At 46.3% G+C, this 20,004-nt stretch overlaps 2 protein-coding genes and 1 long non-coding RNA gene across 5 annotated transcripts; 1 reads left to right on the plus strand and 2 right to left on the minus strand.

The window, feature by feature from the left end:
* Nucleotides 1–1,998: 1,998 nt before the first annotated feature.
* Nucleotides 1,999–16,662, minus strand: LOC119350242. Its single transcript, XM_037618170.1, has 6 exons — nucleotides 16,624–16,662; nucleotides 14,853–15,414; nucleotides 14,741–14,802; nucleotides 8,726–9,155; nucleotides 2,193–2,286; nucleotides 1,999–2,086 (listed from the first exon to the last, which is right to left on the minus strand). The coding sequence occupies exons 1-6, from the start codon at nucleotides 16,660–16,662 to the stop codon at nucleotides 1,999–2,001; spliced, it is 1,275 nt and encodes a 424-aa protein (XP_037474067.1).
* On the plus strand, nucleotides 9,329–14,433 carry LOC119323913. Its single transcript, XR_005156637.1, has 3 exons — nucleotides 9,329–9,728; nucleotides 10,220–10,362; nucleotides 14,033–14,433. It is a non-coding gene; the product is annotated as an uncharacterized LOC119323913 (long non-coding RNA).
* LOC119323896 lies at nucleotides 10,357–12,750 on the minus strand. Of its 3 annotated transcripts, none has more exons than XR_005156620.1 (4): nucleotides 11,635–12,750; nucleotides 11,340–11,560; nucleotides 11,090–11,260; nucleotides 10,357–11,012 (listed from the first exon to the last, which is right to left on the minus strand). XR_005156620.1 is itself a non-coding variant. In XM_037597624.1 (4 exons), exons 1-4 carry the CDS (start codon nucleotides 11,792–11,794, stop codon nucleotides 10,749–10,751), a joined length of 816 nt encoding a protein of 271 aa, XP_037453521.1. In that variant the 5' UTR covers nucleotides 11,795–12,734; the 3' UTR covers nucleotides 10,357–10,748. The 3 variants fall into 3 exon arrangements, 1 of the variants encoding a protein (XP_037453521.1); XM_037597624.1 differs by having other exon boundaries at nucleotides 11,635–12,734; XR_005156619.1 differs by having other exon boundaries at nucleotides 11,090–11,560.
* Nucleotides 16,663–20,004: the final 3,342 nt, after the last annotated feature.

Genomic DNA, 20,004 nt, shown 5'->3' on the forward strand with positions numbered 1-20,004 from the left:
CCAACCAAGAAGCCGCCTCGCTGCTCGGCCAGATCCTCACCGGCACGCTCGTCGGACGCCGGCCGACTCATCTGACGCTGGTAGGGCATCTAGCTAGTCCGTGTGTGCCGCAACTCCCTTCGTCGGCCGTCTCCTTTGTCGACGCCCGCAAGCTGTTCGACAGTTTGCCAAGGTACAAAATGGACTCTGCCGACGAGTTCTTTTTTCACAATTTTCTTTGGGACTCCGACGATTCATCGTTCGATGACGAGGAGGAGATATTGGCTGACGTGTTGGTCCATCACCACCTCAACAACCAGCGGCCATTGTTCTGTGGCTTCATTCCGGGTCACCTTCCGGCGTTGAATCGCAACCGAGAGAGCGGGCATTTCCTTCTTTGAAAGGACTACTTTGATACAACAAACTCGTTGTTCAAACATCAAAAATTCCACGACCGCTTCCATATGAGGAGGCATCTTTTCAAACGTATTAGAGAGGGGGTGGTCGGCTATGATGCTATTTCGAGTGCAAAGAGGATGTCGTTGGCAAGATTGGTTTTTCCTCTTATTGGAAATGCACTGCCGCCATCCAAATGCTTGCATATGGAGTGCACGGTGATCTCATTGACGAGTACGTCCGTATGAGCGAGTCTACATGCCTAGAGTCCATGTATAAGTTCTGCAAGGCTCTTATTGCTGTGTTTGGCTCTGAGTACTTGAGAGAGCCGACTGCTGAAGATACAACCCGTTTGCTGGCAATGAATGCCAGCAGGGGCTTCCTAGGGATGCTTGGTAGCATAGACTGCATGCACTGGAAGTGAAAGAACTGCCCTTCTGCTTGGCAAGGGCAATATAAGGGCCATGTCAGCGCTTGCACTGTCATACTAGAGGCTGCGACGTCTCAAGGCCTCTGGATCTGGCACTCTTTCTTTGGAACGGCCGGATCACACAATGATATCAACGTGCTTCAGCGTCGCCGGTGTTTGCTAGGCTTGCCGAAGGCAACAGCCACCGGTGAACTTTACTGTCAACGGCCACAACTACGACTAAGGATACTACCTGGGTGACGATATATATCCTCAGTGGACCACTATTGTCAAAACAATACCCAACCCTATCGGAGAGAAAAGAAAAAGATTTTTCCAAGAGCAAGAGAGTGCTAGGAAGGATGTCGAGCATGCCTTTAGTGTTTTGCAATCTCGATGGGGCATCGTTCGGTATCCTGCTAATACCTGGATCACGCAGAAATTATGGGGGGTGATGACTGCTTGTGTGATCATGCATAATATGATCATAGAAGACGAGCGCCCGGAACGTCGGTACGATCAAGGATTTCAGTTTCAGGGTGAGAATGTTGTGTCTGAGCATGGAGGAGCGGCAACGTTTGAACAGTTCATCCAATTTCATCAAGACATGTGTGACTGAGAAACTCACGTGCAACTGCAAAATGATTTGGTCGAGCATATGTGGGCTCATGTTGGCAACCAATAGATGTATCTTCTTTTATTCGTTCGCAAAATTATGCGAGAACTATGTGAGACATTTTTATTTTTATTCGGCTTGTAATAACTAAGCTATTTTATTCGGTCCAAACTATATTATTTAATTCAAATTATGCAAATTCATGCAAAATAGGGCGGCCAGCCGGCCACGCCGGCACATATGGGTCAGAGGTTGGACGCGCTGCCGATCCATATTTAAAACATGGCGGACGCCGGGCGGGCGGTTGACCCAAACGAACAAAAATCGAACGAAATCGCCATCCGTTTGGGTCGGCTCATTAAAGTTTCTCTGATGGACATGTTCTCGACCCGTTTGGGCGAACGCTAGCACTCCAAGTAGCGCCGAATTAAGCCGAATTAACATGTTCTCGACCTAACATGCACGGCCATGTTCCAAAAAATATCTTGCACCCAACGGAAAATATATATCTTGGATGCACTCACGTGATACGCTCTGTCGTGCGTGGTCAAGCATTAATGGACGCCGTCGCTAGCCGTTACCGCCGGCCATCCATGTGCTAAAGCACAGGCCAGTCTGCACATCGAAACACGAACGCCCCGGCCATAGGGACAAAAAAGTCCGGCCCCATAGGGACAAACGTGAACCTGAATGACCTCTGCGGACCACCTTATAACGCTGTAAATGCATGAAGATTACTAGAAACCTGAGGGCTGGTTCCGGTCATATGTAGGCGCCGTTGCGAAAGCAAACCAAGCGAATGCCGATTTCTGTGGCCAATATATTGTCTTGACAAGCTGGATGGCCCGACTAAGACCTCTCCTCTCTGCCCACGACAGGACCACGACTACAATGATTTGGCAAGAATGCTGTGCTGAATTATTATTCCCGAATTTATCATCAGCTCTTAGTTTAATTCAAGGGCGAATCTATGATAATGAATTTATCATCAGCCCTTAGTTTAATTCCACGGCGAATCTATGATTATGTCGCAGAAACGCTGTGCCGCCATGTTCTAGCACATGCAAGCGCGCATGGGGCCGGGCCTCGCGTTCTTTTGTTCCGGTGATCATAGGCAGTCCAGTGCGGCATGTTGGAGCGATTAGCTTGTGCCTGATCTCGTCTTTGCGCCTTTGCTACAAATAATGTGTGGACTTGTTCTTCTGCTTAGCAATCAAGCTGGTTTAAACCATTTGTTAGGTACGCAAAAAATGCGATCTGCGGGCGTCAACCAAGGCCCCAATGTTTCCCAATAGATGTTACACTATGCCCCGCGAGTTGTCGCGGAACATTGTTAGAATCATTTTATTAATAGGTGATAGAAAAACAACTAAACTAATGCAGAAAATTGTAAGAATATTCGTGATTTATATTTTTTTAGAGGTATTTGTGATTTACATTGTTGTTAACAAAATGCCATTTTATTCCTAACAATAATGAAACAGAAGGTATAGCGCTAGTTCGTTTCTCTTTTTAGAGGTATAGCGCTAATTCGTTTTTGTTTTGTTTCATTTTATTTCGTTTTTTCCACTGTTTGTAGCACAGTTTTCCTTAGGTTTTCCATGGATTTTCACTATGTTTTCGTTTTTCGTCTTCCTTTTTATTCTTTCCTTTTGTTTTTTCTTCGGTTTTTTGGGTCCTTTGGTTTTATTTCTTTTTGCTTTTTCTTCTTTTCCTTGGTTTTCTTTGTTAGTTTCTTGGTGTTTTGTTTCTTTCTTCAATATTCACCATTTTTCTTTGGTTTTCCGTTCTCCTTTTTCCTCTTTATTTCTTATTTTGGAGCACATATCTATATTTTTTGTATATATCAGGAATATTTCTTTGAATGTTTAAAATTGCCGGAATACAAGATTAACATTTTTAATATATATGTTTTGATGTAATTTTTATCATACGTGTTGTACATTTTCATATACATCTATATTATTTTATAAATGTTTCACATTTTAGAAATACATGCTTAACATTTAAGAAAACATGTTTTGAACATTTTTTTAAATACATGCTAAACATTTTTCAAATAGACATTGGTACATTTTCTAATGATAAAAACATTTTTGTAATGTGTTTTTTAAATGTAACGTAAATAATTTAATTAATGAATCATTTTAATTACACTAACATTATTTTACAATGTATAAAAATTTAGCGTCTGCTCCAACATCGGCAGATCTTTGCCTGGTTCTTTTTGGTCCATCATGAAACTGACAAATAGGAGACAACTGAAAGGAAAATACAATGGTCGGATGGCCCCTCCTCCTCCTCCTCCCATCTCCACCTCCACCCTCCCCACACCCACCAATGGTGATTTCTAGCTTTGGACGATGGAAGGCCTGCTTCATTGGGACTTCAGCGCTGGTCAAGCGGTGGAAGCACATGTTCGTGCAAGGTTTGGATCCTCGGTACACTTCTCCCCCCATGAGGCATCTAAGGAATTTTTCCGGTTGTTGCCTTCTCCTCTGCCTCCTTCCCTGTTTCGGTTGAATCTGTGGGCATTGCTCTACAATGTTGCATTGGACGTTCACCTTCTGGTTTCTGTGTCAAACATCTCTCTGGTCACCATTACCGGTTCTCGGTGGCTTCGAACAAAGTGGGTCACTTCATATATGGTCTCAAAGATCGCATTTGGCTGGATTTTATTTGTCATTTCAATCTTTGTCGGCACTCAGCTTGGGGCTTTTCTGGTTTTGATCAAGGTTGGCATACTGATCATGAATTAAATGAGATTGTGGCCAGATCCCCAATAGCTATCTTTTTTTCGCGAATACGCAAAGCTTGCGTATCATTGCATTGATAGAAGAAGTAAGAGTGAATACAGGTGGTAATACAACACATGGCACGAACGTAGAAGGCGTAAACATGGTGCACGGAGCATAGACATGGAATGCTCAACCCAGACACAGACACAACACACAGCTAAACTCGCCACCATGTAAGCAGCCCAAACCAACCGAACATGTGTCAGGACCCCGACTCAATGCCACACCGATCTAGCATGTAACACATCATATCATTTTGCGACCTCACGCACGGTATTCCCACGGGTGCCACCTTACCTGGCCCGGGACCGTTTGCGCCTTTTGGCTCACGTATATGATAGTGTCGCTAGCATCCATATGACAAAGAACCCGGGCTGACATGGCTAGTCGTAAACCCAAAGTGGCACAAACTTACAGGGACAGGCATCCGTGACCCAGCATCGAACGTGTCGGTCATCAGCGAGTGAATCCAGGCTATAGCACTGGGCTAGCAGGACTCCGGTGAACCGGGCTGTAGCGGGCTAACAGGACTCCGGTATTCATCGCGTGACATTTCCCCGAAGGGACAGACACAGGAACGAAGAAGGACACATGCCGGCCAGCCTAAGTGTTCCGGAGCAGTAGCAAGCTACCATGGCTCGGTGGAAACACTAGGAGACATTACCCGGTAAGAGAGGCTACTAAAGATAAACAACTAGATAGTCAGATCCCACACATACCAAGCATTTCAATAACATACACACAATATGCTCGATATGTGCAAATACAACATGGCATCACAACATGACTCTACAACTCAAGTATTTTATTCAATAGGCTCCGAGGAGCGAGATACTACAAACATGGGTCTCATGACCCAACAATCAGAGCATACAAATCAAAACACATGCGGAAGCTTAACATGTCTGAGTACAGACATCTATAAATGGAAAAGGCTAAGAAGCCTGACTATCTACCAGATCCTGCCGAGGGCACAAGATCGTAGCTGAGGTAACAAGCTAAACGTCGAAGTCCAAGCGGAACTACTAGTGAGACTGAAGTCTCTCTGCAAAAACATAAAATAGGCAAACGTGAGTACAAATGTACCCAGCAAGACTTACATCAGAACTAACTACATATGCATCATTATCAACAAGGGGGTGGTGGAGTTTAACTGCAGCAAGCCAGCTTTGACTCGGTGGCTAACCTGAACTACGACTGCAAGTAACTCTTTTGAGGTGGCGCACACGAGTCCACATATTCACCATATCAATACCCCACTATGGATCCGCTCCCGTCTCCCTACGAGAACGCCATCCATAGCACTCACGCTTATCTTGCGTATTTTAGAGTATCCACTTTCACTTGTCTATGAACTATGCAAGGGGTCCAAGTTTCCATATCCAAGGAATCCGGCTATTCGAATAGATGATGTTAACCCTGCAGGGGTGTACTTCTTCACACACGCTCTCGCCACTTACCGCCCTGTACACGTCATGTACCTCGGCAACCTTCAAGCGGAAGCCGGGCGAGGGAGTCGGCCACGACCTGACTAACCGAACAAGTCTCTAGTCCAGGTTTATCGCCTATTCGGGTTCCATCCGCAAGGAGATCCGGCCGGGGTGTCGCTTACGGCCCCAAACGATGTGTGCAGGGTTCCCAAGCCCACCAACCGGGCGCCACTTGGTACACCGGGCCACTGTGCCTAGTCTGTCCCAAGCCCACCTGTACCGGGTGCCACTTGGTAGACTACTAACACTACCTACAAGCACCAGAAACTAGTTGCAACTCCTGGACAGAGATCATGTTGATTAATAAGTCGAGAGAGTCAATTAAGGATCCCAATGTGTGGTAGTAGCTGTTCATGGATCACAAACACAGAACTCAGTTCCTGAGGACGGCTGCAATGAGACAACCCACCATGTACTCCTACATGGCCTCTCATCGCTACCTTTACCAAAACGTGTTCACACACTTAGCTCACACACAGCAGGACATGTTCACACGCCTTTGATTCATCCCCGATGAATCAGACCTGACTCAACTCTAAGCAGTAGCAGGCATGACAACAAGCATGAATGAGTAGGCACAACAGGGCTCAAACAACTCCTACTCATGCTAGTGGGTTTCATCTATTTACTGTGGCAATGACAGGTCATGCAAAGGATAAAGGGGTTCAGCTACCGCAACAAGTAACAGATGAATCGTTGTTGTCCTAATGCAGTAAAAGAGAGCAGGAGCGAGAGAGTGGGATTTTATCGGAATGAACAAGGGGGTTTTGCTTGCCTGGCACTTCTGAAGATAACATTGAGTCTTCATCAGTGTCAACGATCACATCATCGGTATCACGTCTATCGAGAGGGGACAAATACCGGCAACACAGAAGGGAACACAATCAATGCAATGCACAATATGATGCATGATCATGACATGGCAAAATGAATGTGTTTTGGGCTAATGCATCTAAAACCAGATTAAATGAAGTTGGTTTGAATCCAAGATTCAAATTCAAACTCCATATGTGGTTATTTAAATGTCATTCACTTCATTTGCCCTAAGCAGTAGTGATAAGTTGTTCTAACATGCATGGAAATGATATAGATGGATTCCTTGAATTTTTCTGATAATTTTTCATATATAAATTATTTAATTTGGAGTTACGGTTGAATTTCTATGATTTATTGAAGTTTTAGCTATTTTCTGGAATTTCCTGATTATTTTTAAATCCAGAAAATACTTATTGCGTCAGCATGACCTCACCCTGACGTCGGCAGGTCAACAGACGCTGCTGCTGGTCAAACCTGACGTGTGGGGGCCACACGTCAGTGACTCAGGGTTGTTTAACTCACTGACAGGTGGGACCGGTCAACGGCCACGTCAGCTAGGTCAACTCCGACGCGTGGGGCCACTGTGGTTAACTTAAACTAAACAGGGGGTTAATCGTGGTTAGTTAAGGGCATGGGCCCATATGTCAGTGAGAGAGAGGAGGGTCAAACCCGGGTCAAACTCGCCGGAGTTGACCCGAGGCTCGTCGCCGGCGAGGCCAGGGACGGCGGAGAGCGTCGGGATTCGCCCTCCGATGACCAAAAGAGCGGCGGAGGGGCTCTACGGGATGCCCAGACTCGCGCGCATCTAATAGGGCCAACGGGAGAAGCTAGGGTGGCCGGAGGCGACAGCAGTCATGACGACGGCGGCGGCCGGAGTTCGGGTGGTGGCGGGTTTGGCGCTACGAGCGGTGGTTTGGCGCGCTGAGGGCACTAGGGAGAAGCTCTTGCTCCTCCGCACCCAAAGGAACGGACGGGAGGCCGCGAGGTGGCCGGAATTGAGCACGGCGTCGACCTCGGCGGTGGCCGGAGCTCGGGCGAGCTCGGGGTCGGTGTTAGGGAGCACGGCAGGAGGCAAAGGGGGGTGTTACGACCTCCTGGGGTTGCACTGAGCACGGCCGCGTGCTCGGTTGCAGCTCTAGGCAACGGTGGGTACGGCGGCGACATGGCCGGCGGCGAAGAGCTCTCGGCTCCGATGGATATTGGCGCTAGCAGGAGAAAAAGTACCAGGGGAGGGAGGGGATCGACGCAGCAGCTCACAGCGGATCGAATGAAGGGGTTGGTGAGCTCGGGGGCGTCCTCGTTGCTGCGAATCGAGCGGCGGCGATCTCCGGCCATGGCGATGAGGACGGTGGTGATGGCGGCGTTGCAGCGCGTCCGTGGCGTCGTGGCTTGTCGAGGAGGTCGGGGACGTCGAGACGGAGCTCGCAAGCACAGCGAGGGGTCAAGGGGGAGACGGTGGCCGCGGCGTTACGGTGGCGCGGCTGCGGCTGCGCTCGGGCGAGTGAGAGAGAGGAAGCAGAGGAGAGAAACAAGGGAGAGAGAGAGAGCGAGGGGTCCAGGGGGTCGGGGCGCCGCCGAGGAGATGACGCGCAGCGTCGCGGTGGCCAGGCGATGCAGACGAGCAGGGTGGTGGCGTGGCGAGCTCGGCGGCGTCGCGGTGTCCGTCCTCCTGGCAGGGAGGAAGGCGACAGGGGAGGGGGGGGCGGCGGTGGGCTGGGCCGTTGGAGGAGCTGGGCCAGGTAAGTGGCGCCAGGTAGGTGGCCCAGGTGGCCTTCTCTCCCTCTCTCTGTTTTCTTCCTATTTCTGTTCTGTTTTATTTAATTGGCACTGAATTTTAATTCAAACAGAATTTGAAAACAGTGCCAAAACTCCCCTGGATATTTTTAAGTCACTTAATGGACTTCTCCACACATAACAAAAATATCTCAGGTCATTTGAAAATATATTCATTATATATTATGAATATAACTCCAAATTCAAATAAAATATTGATTTAAAATCAGAGCCCAATAATTCCTTAGAAATGTCCCAAAATTTTGGTTTGATTTATAACTCTTGCCAAAATTGTCAGAGCTATTTCTAGGGCATTTTGGATTTACTGATTGCAATTTTAGGGTTTCTTGCCCCTCTTTATATAGGGTTTTGAGGCTTCCAATTTCCCTCAGTTCAAATTTCAGAATTTAAACATGATGCACACATGAGGTCTAGCCTAGTGCATTACCAGAAGCTAGGGATGTGACAACATGACAACCAACATCTCTAAATCCACTGCCGAGGACGCCGCAAACAAACAAAACAGCGCCTTCATGAAGGAGAACGACGCCAAGACACCATCGCCGCCCGATCTGGATAACCAGACCTAGGGTTTCCCCTGCTGCTCGAAGAGGGACACAAATGACGGCCATGGAAGCGCCTCCAAGAAGGTGACGGCACCCGCAGGTGTCGCCGCTGTCAGCATCGAAAGATCGAGCAAGGATTTCGCCTTGGCGAGATTCTGAGCAATCCCAAGCCGTCGGAGCAAGACTCCGAGAAGAGGAAGCCAAGTCGTCAGTTGAAACTGTCACCGTAGGAAGGGGAGCTACGTCCGCTGCCGAAGGAGGCACCAGACATCGCCAGACATGAGAGCTACGGATCAGGCGGAGGTGGGGGGGACGGGGCTTGCCTGCTCCCGTCGCCTGCTCCCATCCGTGCTCCCCTTCGCTAATTCTTCATCTAACGGCTGGCGCTATTTTCCTTCTCCGTGCGTCTTTTCTGGCAAAAAAGAAATCACGAAGCTCCTGTATTTCCGTTTGCCCGAATATGTATTCGCTCCTCCTCTATCTCTTTCCCTGCCGACAGTCGACCATGGGGAGCGGAGGCATCAAGTGGATCGGCTACCTCCCCAAGGCGTCGTCGCGGCTTCCGGCGGGAGGTCCGTCGGTGTCCACTGCCTTGTCTCACCGTAGTCCGCAGTTATGGCGCCGCGCTCGTCCCAGATTTCGGCTTCTCCCGCCGCAAGACCGGCTCCTCCTCTTGATTCGTCCTCGCGCAATGTGATGCGGGCAGCCATGGTGGAGCTCGGGTCGGGATAGTGGAGGTGGTGGTGGCTGTTGTGCCGCCACTGAAGACCACGGGCGGTGGCAGGGCAGAGGCCGCAGCGAGCGACGAGGGCGGCCGCCATCCAGCGGGTCTTCGCGGGCCCGACACCGGCCATGCGGCTGCCGACCTAGCCTACTAGCGCCATGGTCAGTACGGCAACTCACCCTCGCTCCCTTCCATCCTCCTCTCTACTGTTTTGTGCAGAATACAGATGTCTCCTGGTTTCTTTTCCCTTCAGTTCAGATCCGAGCAAGCAACAGCTAGCTAGTACCAATTAAGCACACATGCACATCGGGGCCTTGCAAATTAATTTGTTCCATACAGTGATTCGTTGAAAGCTCAAATTATGTGAGTGCGAAATTATAGACTGAAATTAGTTTCTAAATGTCCTGGATACCTAGTTAGCTCAGTTTTAGTTGATAATTCCTTTCTATCACTGTTTTGCTGCGTAATGAAGGTGCTCAATTTTATATATTTTTAAAGATGTTTAATTTTTGAGGCAACAAAATACATAGTTCAAACACAGTGGATTCGGACATGGGAATCTCTTGCGTTGCACAAAATGCTGATGGTATTGTTTACTGGTTGAAAATAAACTGAAAGTTAATTAGCTATTGATGGTGATATTTGCATACAGGATGATGCCAGAAAGACGGTTCAACTAATTGAACAAACTACTCCTTAGATCGATGCATGCAAAGTCGTTGGTTTGGCTCATCCTCATCCAGGTGACAGTGGCGCTCCATTACCATAGTGATCGACTAATGGTCTGTTTGTCAGGTTAGACAAACTAATCTATGATGTTGGTAATAGTACAGTTTGTGCCTGATGCTAACCAAGCCTATTAATACAAGACAGATAAGACTATTTTTATATTTATCACAGTCACAAATTGCTTATTCAGTTAATTGCTGATTGATATAGGTAGTCTCCTTCAATCCATGGTTGTATACTCATAGGTTCTAATAGAATTGCACAGAAGTACATGAAATAAAAATCTATAACATTGATTAAGCTGGCTTTTGTTGTTGGGAGAATGGTAGATTTTGTCCTGGGATCATCGTCGGGGTTGAGGTACCAACGGTAGGATTTTGTTGCTGGAGAAATGACAGATTCTGTCTGGGCATCATCATAGGGGTAGAAGTACCACTGGTAGGAGTCTGCTGTTAAAAGAATGATAGATTCTGTCCTGGCATCATCGTAGGGCTACAGGTACCAATGGTAGGATTCTGTTGTTGGAAGAATGGTAGATTCTGTCCTGCCATTATCATAGGGGTAGAAGTACCACTGGTAGGAGTCTGTTGTTGGAAGAATAATATATTTTGTCCTGGCATCATCGTAGGGGTCGACAGACCAATGGATTGTTGCAGACTTGAGTTGTAATGTGCTAAATAGGGGTAAGCATGACTTGGCGGAGCTCCCAGTTGAACCTATGCAGATAAATAGCAAAGCTTAGGTCACAGGTGATTGAAAATGAGAAATGGTTTAATAATTAAACTTCTTATACCATTTGGGTTGGATTGTATTGTGGTAAATACCCAGGCATTTGGTTTGTCAAAGGTATTTCAGGTCCTTCTTGTAAAGAATTGACTGTCTTCTTTTTCTTCTTTGTTTTTGCTTTCTCCAAGCCATCAGCGGGTCTTGCTGATCCTGGTACAATATTTTCTCTGAATTGACCCTATGAAGATTAACAGCAAAACTTAGTGTGGTTCAAGTTTAAAAAGGAGATAAAGTCAAAAAGCTTCGACTTCTTATACCATTAAGATTGGGTTATACGTAGGCATTTGATTTGTGAAAGGCATTTCAGGTTGTAGTTGTAAAGAATCATCTATCTTCTTTTTCTTCGTTGTTTTTGCTTTCTCCAAGCCACCAATGGGTCTCGCTGATCCTCGTACAGTCTTCTCCTTGACCTTCATACCTCTTGGCATGTGAAGCCCCTCGTTATGCTTTGAAACTCTAGTAGAGTCGATGTTCAGACCTGCAACCATACAGTAAAATATAAGTCTTTGAATATACCCTATGCAACTAGTAGTATAGTATATAACTATATACCTTGCGAAACAGAGGAGTCACCCAAATCTGGATTTGGGTCTGGATCAACTCTAATTTTCAAGCTTTGCTCTACATCTCGTGCTAGCTGCTCTGCACATTTAGCAGCCATATCATATGTTTCATCGGACTCTGCGGCGCGAGCAGCTATGTGGATAAACATTCTACACAAGTCCTTCTAAAAGTTCGACATTCTTGCTTTTAGATCTTCATGCAGATTGCGATTGCTTGTTATCTCTAGCACTTTCGCATAAATTGTCCATCTTTTCAGTATATATTGTTCAGGGATATGCTTGATATTATTAATATCAAGTATCTTTAAGCAATGAGAGCAGAGGATTCCAGCAAATTCAAACTTCTTGCAACTGCAATTGACCTTTTCTTCATTTGGATAAAAACTGACAACATGCTCGCGCTGCGTTCCATGAAATTTTACTGTGTAAACCTTCTTCTCTTTATCACTTGAATCACAAAGAAATGTGTCATAGTTCAGGGTCCGAAGCACTTGCTCCTGAAACATCTTGAATATTGCGGGAGTATATGTAGTTGCGGCTTGCCTTAACACATAGCTAACTTCTGCCTTCAGCTTGGGAGTAGTTTGTGACGCCTTGAAGTCACACTTCACCTCTACAAATCTTTTATCCGCAACTAGACGCTCAAAATGCTCAAAAAAAGTAAGCATGTCATATTTAATACTAATGTACTGCTTTAGTTCATTATTCATGCTTTCACTTCTTTGGGTAGTGCTCATGTGGGCTGAGAATGTATTTCTGCCATACACTAGTGCCCATTGCTCCCTTTTCTCAAACAGCCTTTGCAGCCACATATTGTCACGGAGTCCATACCTGTCTAGCATTCTATTCCATTCATTTATAAAATCGTCTTCTTCCTCAATATCATAGATGCAATGCTGGAAATCGGCATTGAACTTCTTATATTCTTCAACAACCCCAGCAAGGTGCTTGCAAGCATTTTGATTCATATGCCACACACAAAGTCTATGGTGAGACTGAGGAAGGACTTTACTGATTGCCTTGGCCATTGCTGCATCTTCATCGGTTAGAATAGTCCTTCGATGTTTCCCAGACATAGCTGTTAGAAATGTTCTAAAAAGGCAACCAAAACTTTCAGCAGTTTCATCATAGAGAAGTGTAGCACCAAAGACCATGGTTTTCTTGTGATTATTCACCCCAACAATCAAACCAAAGGGATGCCCATCATCTAGTTTCCTATATGTGGTGTCAAAGCATATAACATCACCAAACATTGCATAGTCTGATATCATTTTCGAATCAGCCCGGAAAATATTAGTTATCAGATCATCCTCATCAACTTGAATTGAATAGAAAAAATTGGCATCTTCTTTTACCTTCTTCTCCATGTATTCTAACACCCCCTCTGTGTCTCCTTTCTTTGCTTGAAGTGTTCTCTTAGAGTACAAATGATTTTTCATATCATCGGGTGCAAACCCAAGATTTGGAAGTCCACATGCTTCTTTGGCCATAAGATCTATAGTTGCTTTATTTGAAATGCCCACAGACTTTGCGACTTCAGCGTTTGCTATTTGTGCTTCTGTGACTTTCCTTTGGGATCTTAAGTATAGGGCCATGTCTCCAGTAGCAAGAGGATAGTTATGTGCTGCCTCAAATTCGTACACATAATATAATCCATTTTTGAGACTTATCTTCATATGGGCTTGACAACCACATCGTGTTTCGGGCCTACTATAACTGAAAGAATCCTCTCTGCTATCTTCAGCACGGAATCCTGTCAATTAAAGTAATTATCTTAGTGAAACCAAAAGTAATAGTAGTATAACCAAAACAAAAATACAAACAACCCATACCTTGACAGGAGCACGTAAATGTCCGTTATTGTATTACAGTAGTATTCTTCACTTTATGGTGACTCCCTCTTCGGATGCTAAAACCAGTAGCTTTTGCATATTTGTTATAAAATGAGTAGGCCTCCTCTTCCGATAAAAATGTCATGTCAATCTTTGGTAACCTGTTGTCAGTACAATTTGTTGCAACATTTTCTTGCACATCCTGTATGAATTAGTATTCAATTTTGTTAATGCACATTTTCACATATGTTGTATTGTGCTTACCATGCGTAATTTGACTGGATTTATGAAACACGGATTAAAAAAAGATTACCCATGTCATAACAGTATTATCAAACAATGTAGACTAATATGCACGGGCTGCTGTTTTATTAGAATATGCTGACTAGAGTATTAACTGAGTATTAAGCATCTATTTTGACATGTGCAGTTTCTTCATGTACCAGGCATAAGGCTAGTATAATTATAACCGATCCATAAGTTGTATCATCCTATATGAAGCAAACACAGATGTTTTATGATCATGATCGACATTTTCAATTTTGTTTTCATCAGGAAGAATTAACAATCTACAATCGTGAAGGCATTTTTGATCTTTATCAGCAGGGAAAATTAATCAGTACATTCTACAAGGAAAAGAACAACGAAAAAGAGATCATGAAGGCTATACTTTTGGTCCCTGAGATTCATCACCGTCCTCATGGATTCGAGGATCGATGCTTGAAGAAGCCATGGGGAACAAGATGCCCCTTTCCTTCAGCCCCTAGGTCGCCTTGCTTTTGCCCGATTGATGCACCTTAGCCTTGTGAATTTCCTTCTTCTGCCTGATATTGAATTTGTTTGACGTGCTTCTGCCAAGGATCTTGTTCCTGATTTATGCAGGCGATGGTGAGATTTGCGTGTTTGTGTGTTTTCGATTGGATTAACAAAGGTCTAAGAGGTTTGGCGCCCAAACCTCTTTGTTCAGTATGTTGACGGCAAAAATTGAGATCAGCCTCATTTTCCCTCCAGGTTAGTGCAGCGGGAGTCTTGCCAGGTATTACGGATAGATAACAGAGAGAGAGAGACGTGGGTGGAGATAAGCTGTGCCAAGTATTACGGAAAGATAACAGATAGAGAATATGAGTTTTGTAACGTGTTTTCTTTCGCTGGAAAAGGGGCGTGGTGGAAATAAGTTGCGCAGCCGTCGGATGGAAAATAACTCGCTGGGAGCACGGATGGGAGCAGGCGACGGGAGCAGGCAAGCCCCATCCAGGTGGGGGGCATGGAGGTGGGCAAGGTTGGGCGACCGGGTGGATGACACAGGGGAAGCGAAGGTGGCCGGGGGACCCGGACAAGCCAAGATTTGGAGAGAACGCAAATCTGGGCTACCGGGACCGGAGCCACAGGGGCGCAAATGTGCCAAAGGAGCCGGAAGGAGACGCGGCTCCAAGAACACGCCGAAGCCGGAGCCGCGCCGGGATGGACACCGGCCAACAAGGACATCTACAGGGTGGGTTGAGAAGCCACCAAGATGCTGACAAGCCGGAGGAGCTGGAAGGAACGCAGCTCACGCGGGGGGCCAGATCTGGAACCGCGCTGGACAACCATGGACAGGGGAGGGAAGTGCATGTCCATGAATTCCAGGGCCAAAGCCGCACCTGCAGGCTGGGAAGCACGCGAGGGGATGGCACGCCGGGCGCACTCCCGGCCGGGCGAGCTGCAGGGGCATCCGCTGCCGGGCAACCAAGGACACCGTAGATCCGTAGCTCGAGGGGAAGGGAGCGGGTGGGGCGGATGCCGCAGCGCGAACGGAGGGAGGTGCGCGTCGGAGGAGGCCAGGGGCCCAGCACGGCCGCGCCGACCAGCCCTTCGTCGCCGACGGCGCGGGGATGGGCGGAGGTGGACTGGGACGGCAGCGCGGAGCGACGCGTCGAGGAAGAGCAGCCCCGCCGCCACTATCCCAGGGCCCGGCTTGGCTTCGCCGGCCGGCCCTCTGGTGGCGGCGGCGCGGGAGAGGGCGTGGTCGGGGGCCTGGCGATGGTTGCTAGGGTTCCCCCGTGAAGTGGGCGACGCGGGGGTCGGGGGCCTGTGGATATCAAGTCCAAGTTGAATTTTCTCCATGATAATGCTACACATATTTCTTCATCCAATCCGGAACTGGCCAAATTTGGGTTTTCTAATTTGAGTAATCCGATTCCTTTGGATAATTCTTGTTCTCCTGATGAAGTTCTACGCTTCGGAAGTTTTCCGATTCAGAGTTCTGCTCCACATTGCATGGCTGGTGAATTACGGTTTGGAAACTTCCCTGCAATCAATATTGAAAATCATAATGACCAATTGGCAACATTTATGGGATTTAATTTTCGGCATGATTATTGGGACTCCATTCCTCAGTTTATTCTTTGGCATATTCTGGATTTTTGGAAGGTGGGTTATAATGACATCAAAATTGCCGATACTTGGTCTCTCACCTCGGTCCCATCGACATCATATACTATTCGGAAGTTAAATTTATGTGAAAATTGCCAGCTTCCAGCCCAGGATGGTCTTTCTTGTTAATGTATGGAGGGTCTGGGCCCAGCCTCTGATTCTGTTGTGCCGAACGCCCCGTCCAATGAAGACCACTTGGATTTCAATTCGGGCTGCATCATCTGCAACGACGTGGTGCATAACACGGCCCAATGCCCATCAAAACTACTCTGCACCAGCTGTGGGTTTCTCGGCCACAATAAGATACATTGCGGTAAATCTAATGTGAAATATCTCTTCTAGTTGGCCAAGATAGCTTATACTAAGGAAAACGAGGATCCTCTCAACTTGCATTCTGAGCATTTTCCAGCAAAAGGGGGCAGCAATTCTGTCAAAGCTGCATTTACAGATACCAACCCAATTGATTTGTCTTGCCCTTCGCGCCATCCTCACCCTTATTTGGTCAAATCAGCTTCTACAAGGCATCATATCACTCCCCGGATTAATGAGGATTCAGCTCCAAATTATACCAATGCCACGAACCGCCAGGCCCTGCATGGTTGACCCAAGGGACACATGGCTCAATCCGATTGGCGAGGTGGCGGTGTGCGCAGACAAACTTGGGTTCCCAAGCATAAGAGGGCTGCCGATATGCATTCCACCTGCCCCATTACCCCTCTTCCTCCCCATCTTACAGAGACGCCTTGCTCTGCTGCTCCCTTGTCCTCCACCATGGCGAACTACCCCATGAATGTCGTGCCCTACATCCAACATGGCATGACCATCGAGCTAGTCCCTGAGGATCGCGTGGTCCGTGGAGATATAGCGGTGCACCCGGTGCCGCCACTGAACCATGACTTCATTGCCATTGCTGAGGTGAATCGCCATGTTCCTCTCCATCAGAAGGCTACTCTCCGGGAAACCATTACAGGTCTGCTCCATGAATCTCACTTCTTCCCCATTGAGATTGATGACTACCCCCTAGGGATTGCTATTTATGGATTTGGGAACCCTCTGACTAGAGATAATGTTGTGGGAACTACTTTTAAGATTGATGCTGAGACAAAGAGAGATGAACATTGTGGTTTCTTTTGTACCTCACAATGCTGCTTTCATGCGTATCACCACCTCTGGTCCTGAGATTTGGTTGCTTTACATTGGCTTACCCCATGATTACCAAAATTATCACTACATCCATAGATCTGTTCAACATTTTGGTTCTGTGATTCACTGGCACAACCCTAGGTGTTATCGCAAAATTGTGCTTATCAAGGACAAAGTTATTAGTCTGAGCTTAGTGCCCAAGAGCTTTGTGATGCATCAGCTGGGTGGTGATCATTTCAGTTGGACTGTTTGTGTGACTATGCTGCAAAGCAGCGACTGGAACGCTCATCTACCTGAAGTTCCACCCGCTGGTGAGGATCCTCCACCCGCAGATGGAATTCCAAATCCTTTGTATGGTGAAGGACTAACTACGGAGCAGCTCTATCAGATGCAGTTGAACAATTGGCTGGCTCAACAAGGGGCTGGCAACAATGTTGCAAATGATGCTGGAAACAATGCTGTTGCAGAACACAATGTGGAGTTTCAGTTTCTGGGTGCACAAGCAGGTTTGGGATCCTGGCCTGCTCCTCCACCCCAGGCTGCTCTGACTCTATATAATTACCAGCAGTGGCGTAATGCAGAGGGCCTTCAAGTTCAAGACGGTGTCACACCAGCTAATAACCTGCTGGACAGCCATGCATCTACTTGGAATGACTCCATCACAGTTTATAGTAGCTCTGGTTCGAGTGAGGACTCTGGCAGCATGGTTCTGATGCCTATATAGCTGTTTTAGACTCTGAGTGCTACAGGGAAACCACATGCAGTCAGCAGCCTGCATGTGCCAACTCTGAATATTGGTATCTCTGTTTCTAACAGTGGCACGCAGTTTTCTATGGTTGCTGACAATGAGGTGGTGGCTTCTATGCTTTTAATGCTAATATCTCATACATTCAGGTGAACAACTTCCTTTCTTCACCTATAATGCCAATCCTTGCAACTTATGGTCCTTGGGCACATGGATATGGTCTCTTCAATGATCATTCGTAGATTCAGCTTACAGTTTCACAGGAGCAGAATGGTGGTCTGGTTTTCAGCTCTTCATGCAGTCACTCATTTCAAGGCTGATGGTGCCTCTAGCTTTGTCAATCTCTCCTGGCCCACTCAACTCCTCTACCTTTGATGGGGGGCACTGGTCGATCTTCAATTGTGATCTCTGGACTAAATAAAGACTCTGAGGCTGGTCTGACTGACATGGCTAGCACCGAGGAAACTCTTTGTGACACACCTCTGGATCAGAGCGGACAGGTCTCCGAGTAGATGAAGATGGCCATATGCAACATAACAACTTCTGGAGGACCCACTCACAGTGAGAAACATGACTGCCAGCAAGAAAGGGAAAGCTAAAGTGCCTATTTGTGTGACAAGTGTCTGTCGTAGCAACAGATCCAACAAATATGATGGGTTTAAGATTCCATCGATGGCTGATAACAAGGCTAAGACCTCCAAGGTCAAGCCAATGATTGTTCCTACTTCTTCTAAGGCTGTGGTCATCGATGAGATCACCTGCGACAACACTGATGATTCTGTCCCACCACCCACCCCAATTGCAATGATGCAGCAGATTGGTATTCAGAAATGTGCCATTTCACTAGAAGAAGTCTCTGATGAAGCTTTGCTTGCAAATGTTGATGGTGGTCCCTCGGCGGCTTAATTTTCTTTTCTGCTTTTAATAATGTCACTTTTGCGTAGTTAGAACATTTTATGTTGGAACATCTGTGGCCTAAACTTGGAGGTGAAACTTTTGTCTCTTTCTAATGCGATTTTCTCAAGTGCATGTGCGGTAGTTTGTTTGCAGGAAACAAAACGCATGTCTATGGATCATCTATTTGTAAAATCTTTCTGCCCGCGTAAATTTGATAAGTTTGCTTACATCCCTTCACGTGGTGCCTCTGGTGGCATCGCCACAATTTGGAATAGTGCATTATTTGAAGGCTTTGTCCTCATTGAAGAAGAATTCGCACAGGTGATCAGGTTCAAATCTACACACTCAGCTCAGTACCGGGCCCTAGTGAACATATATGGACCTTGTCAAGGAGAGACTAGAATTGACTACACAAATTGGCTTCACAGTTTACATATACCTCATGATGAAGATTGGCTCCTACTGGGAGACTTTAGTTACGTTCGTATCCCCGATAACACAAATAAGCCCCGGGGAAACATTTATGACATGATAACATTCAATGATTTCATCCGCACTCAGATCCTAATTGAACTACCTATTAAGGGTCGATCCTTTTCTTGGAGTAATATGCAAACTGATCCTCTGTTTGAGCAATTAGACTAGTTCTTCACATATACTAATTGGACTTCCTCTTACCCTAATACCTTGGTGAAACCATTGGGCAAACCTGTCTCGGACCATATTCCCTGCATCATCACAATTGAAACATATATTCCCCATAGCAAGCTATTCAGATTTGAGTCCTTTTGGATAGAGCACCCAGGATTCATGGATGTGGTCTCTATAATGTGGAATAAACCAATCAGGATCAACAATGTTGCCAAGGCCATCTGCAGAAATTTAAGTCTCTCCGATATGAACTGAAATAGTGGAGCAAAGGTTTTCAAAGCTTTTTATAGTAATAGCCAACTCTAATAAAACCCTTACAGAAATTTATGAATCGGAAAATAAAAGAACTCTCACTATCCAGGAAACAAACTTCAGGAGCATTCTCAAAAAAACATCTGCTCAGACTTCTTACATACCAAAGAGAATATTGGAGGAAACGATGCACTATCAGATGGATACAATTTGGATATGAACGCCCTAGCCTCTTCCAGGCTCTTGCCACTGAGCGGTATCGTAATAACACAATTGCAACATTAATGCTCCCTGAGGGCACTGAAATTGAGGATCATGCAGGAAAGGAATAAATTATATACAATACATTCAAAGAAAGATTAGGCACATCTGGAAACTTTCAAATGAAATTTGAGCTCCCTCGCGTTATCAAGAAAATTGCAGACCT

The sequence above is a fragment of the Triticum dicoccoides genome, chromosome 1B (genome assembly GCF_002162155.2).
Source record: "Triticum dicoccoides isolate Atlit2015 ecotype Zavitan chromosome 1B, WEW_v2.0, whole genome shotgun sequence".
NCBI lineage: Eukaryota > Viridiplantae > Streptophyta > Magnoliopsida > Poales > Poaceae > Triticum > Triticum dicoccoides.

Bases quoted from the DNA above. Each gene is read 5' to 3' on its own strand.
- LOC119323896 (XM_037597624.1), bottom strand. From the start codon at position 11,794: ATGTTTATCCACATAGCTGCTCGCGCCGCAGAGTCCGATGAAACATAT. The intron at 11,261-11,339 runs GTATAAGAAGTC...TAATCTTCATAG, and splicing joins CGTATAACCCAATCTTAATG to GGTCAATTCAGAGAAAATAT. The intron at 11,013-11,089 runs GTATAAGAAGTT...TTATCTGCATAG, and splicing joins AATACAATCCAACCCAAATG to GTTCAACTGGGAGCTCCGCC.
- LOC119350242 (XM_037618170.1), bottom strand. From the start codon at position 16,662: ATGGTGGAGGACAAGGGAGCAGCAGAGCAAGGCGTCTCT. The intron at 14,803-14,852 runs CCCGGTAGCCCA...TTGTCCGGGTCC, and splicing joins TGCGCCCCTGTGGCTCCGGT to CCCGGCCACCTTCGCTTCCC. The intron at 2,287-8,725 runs GTAATGCACTAG...AAATCATTGTAG, and splicing joins TGTCACATCCCTAGCTTCTG to TCGTGGTCCTGTCGTGGGCA.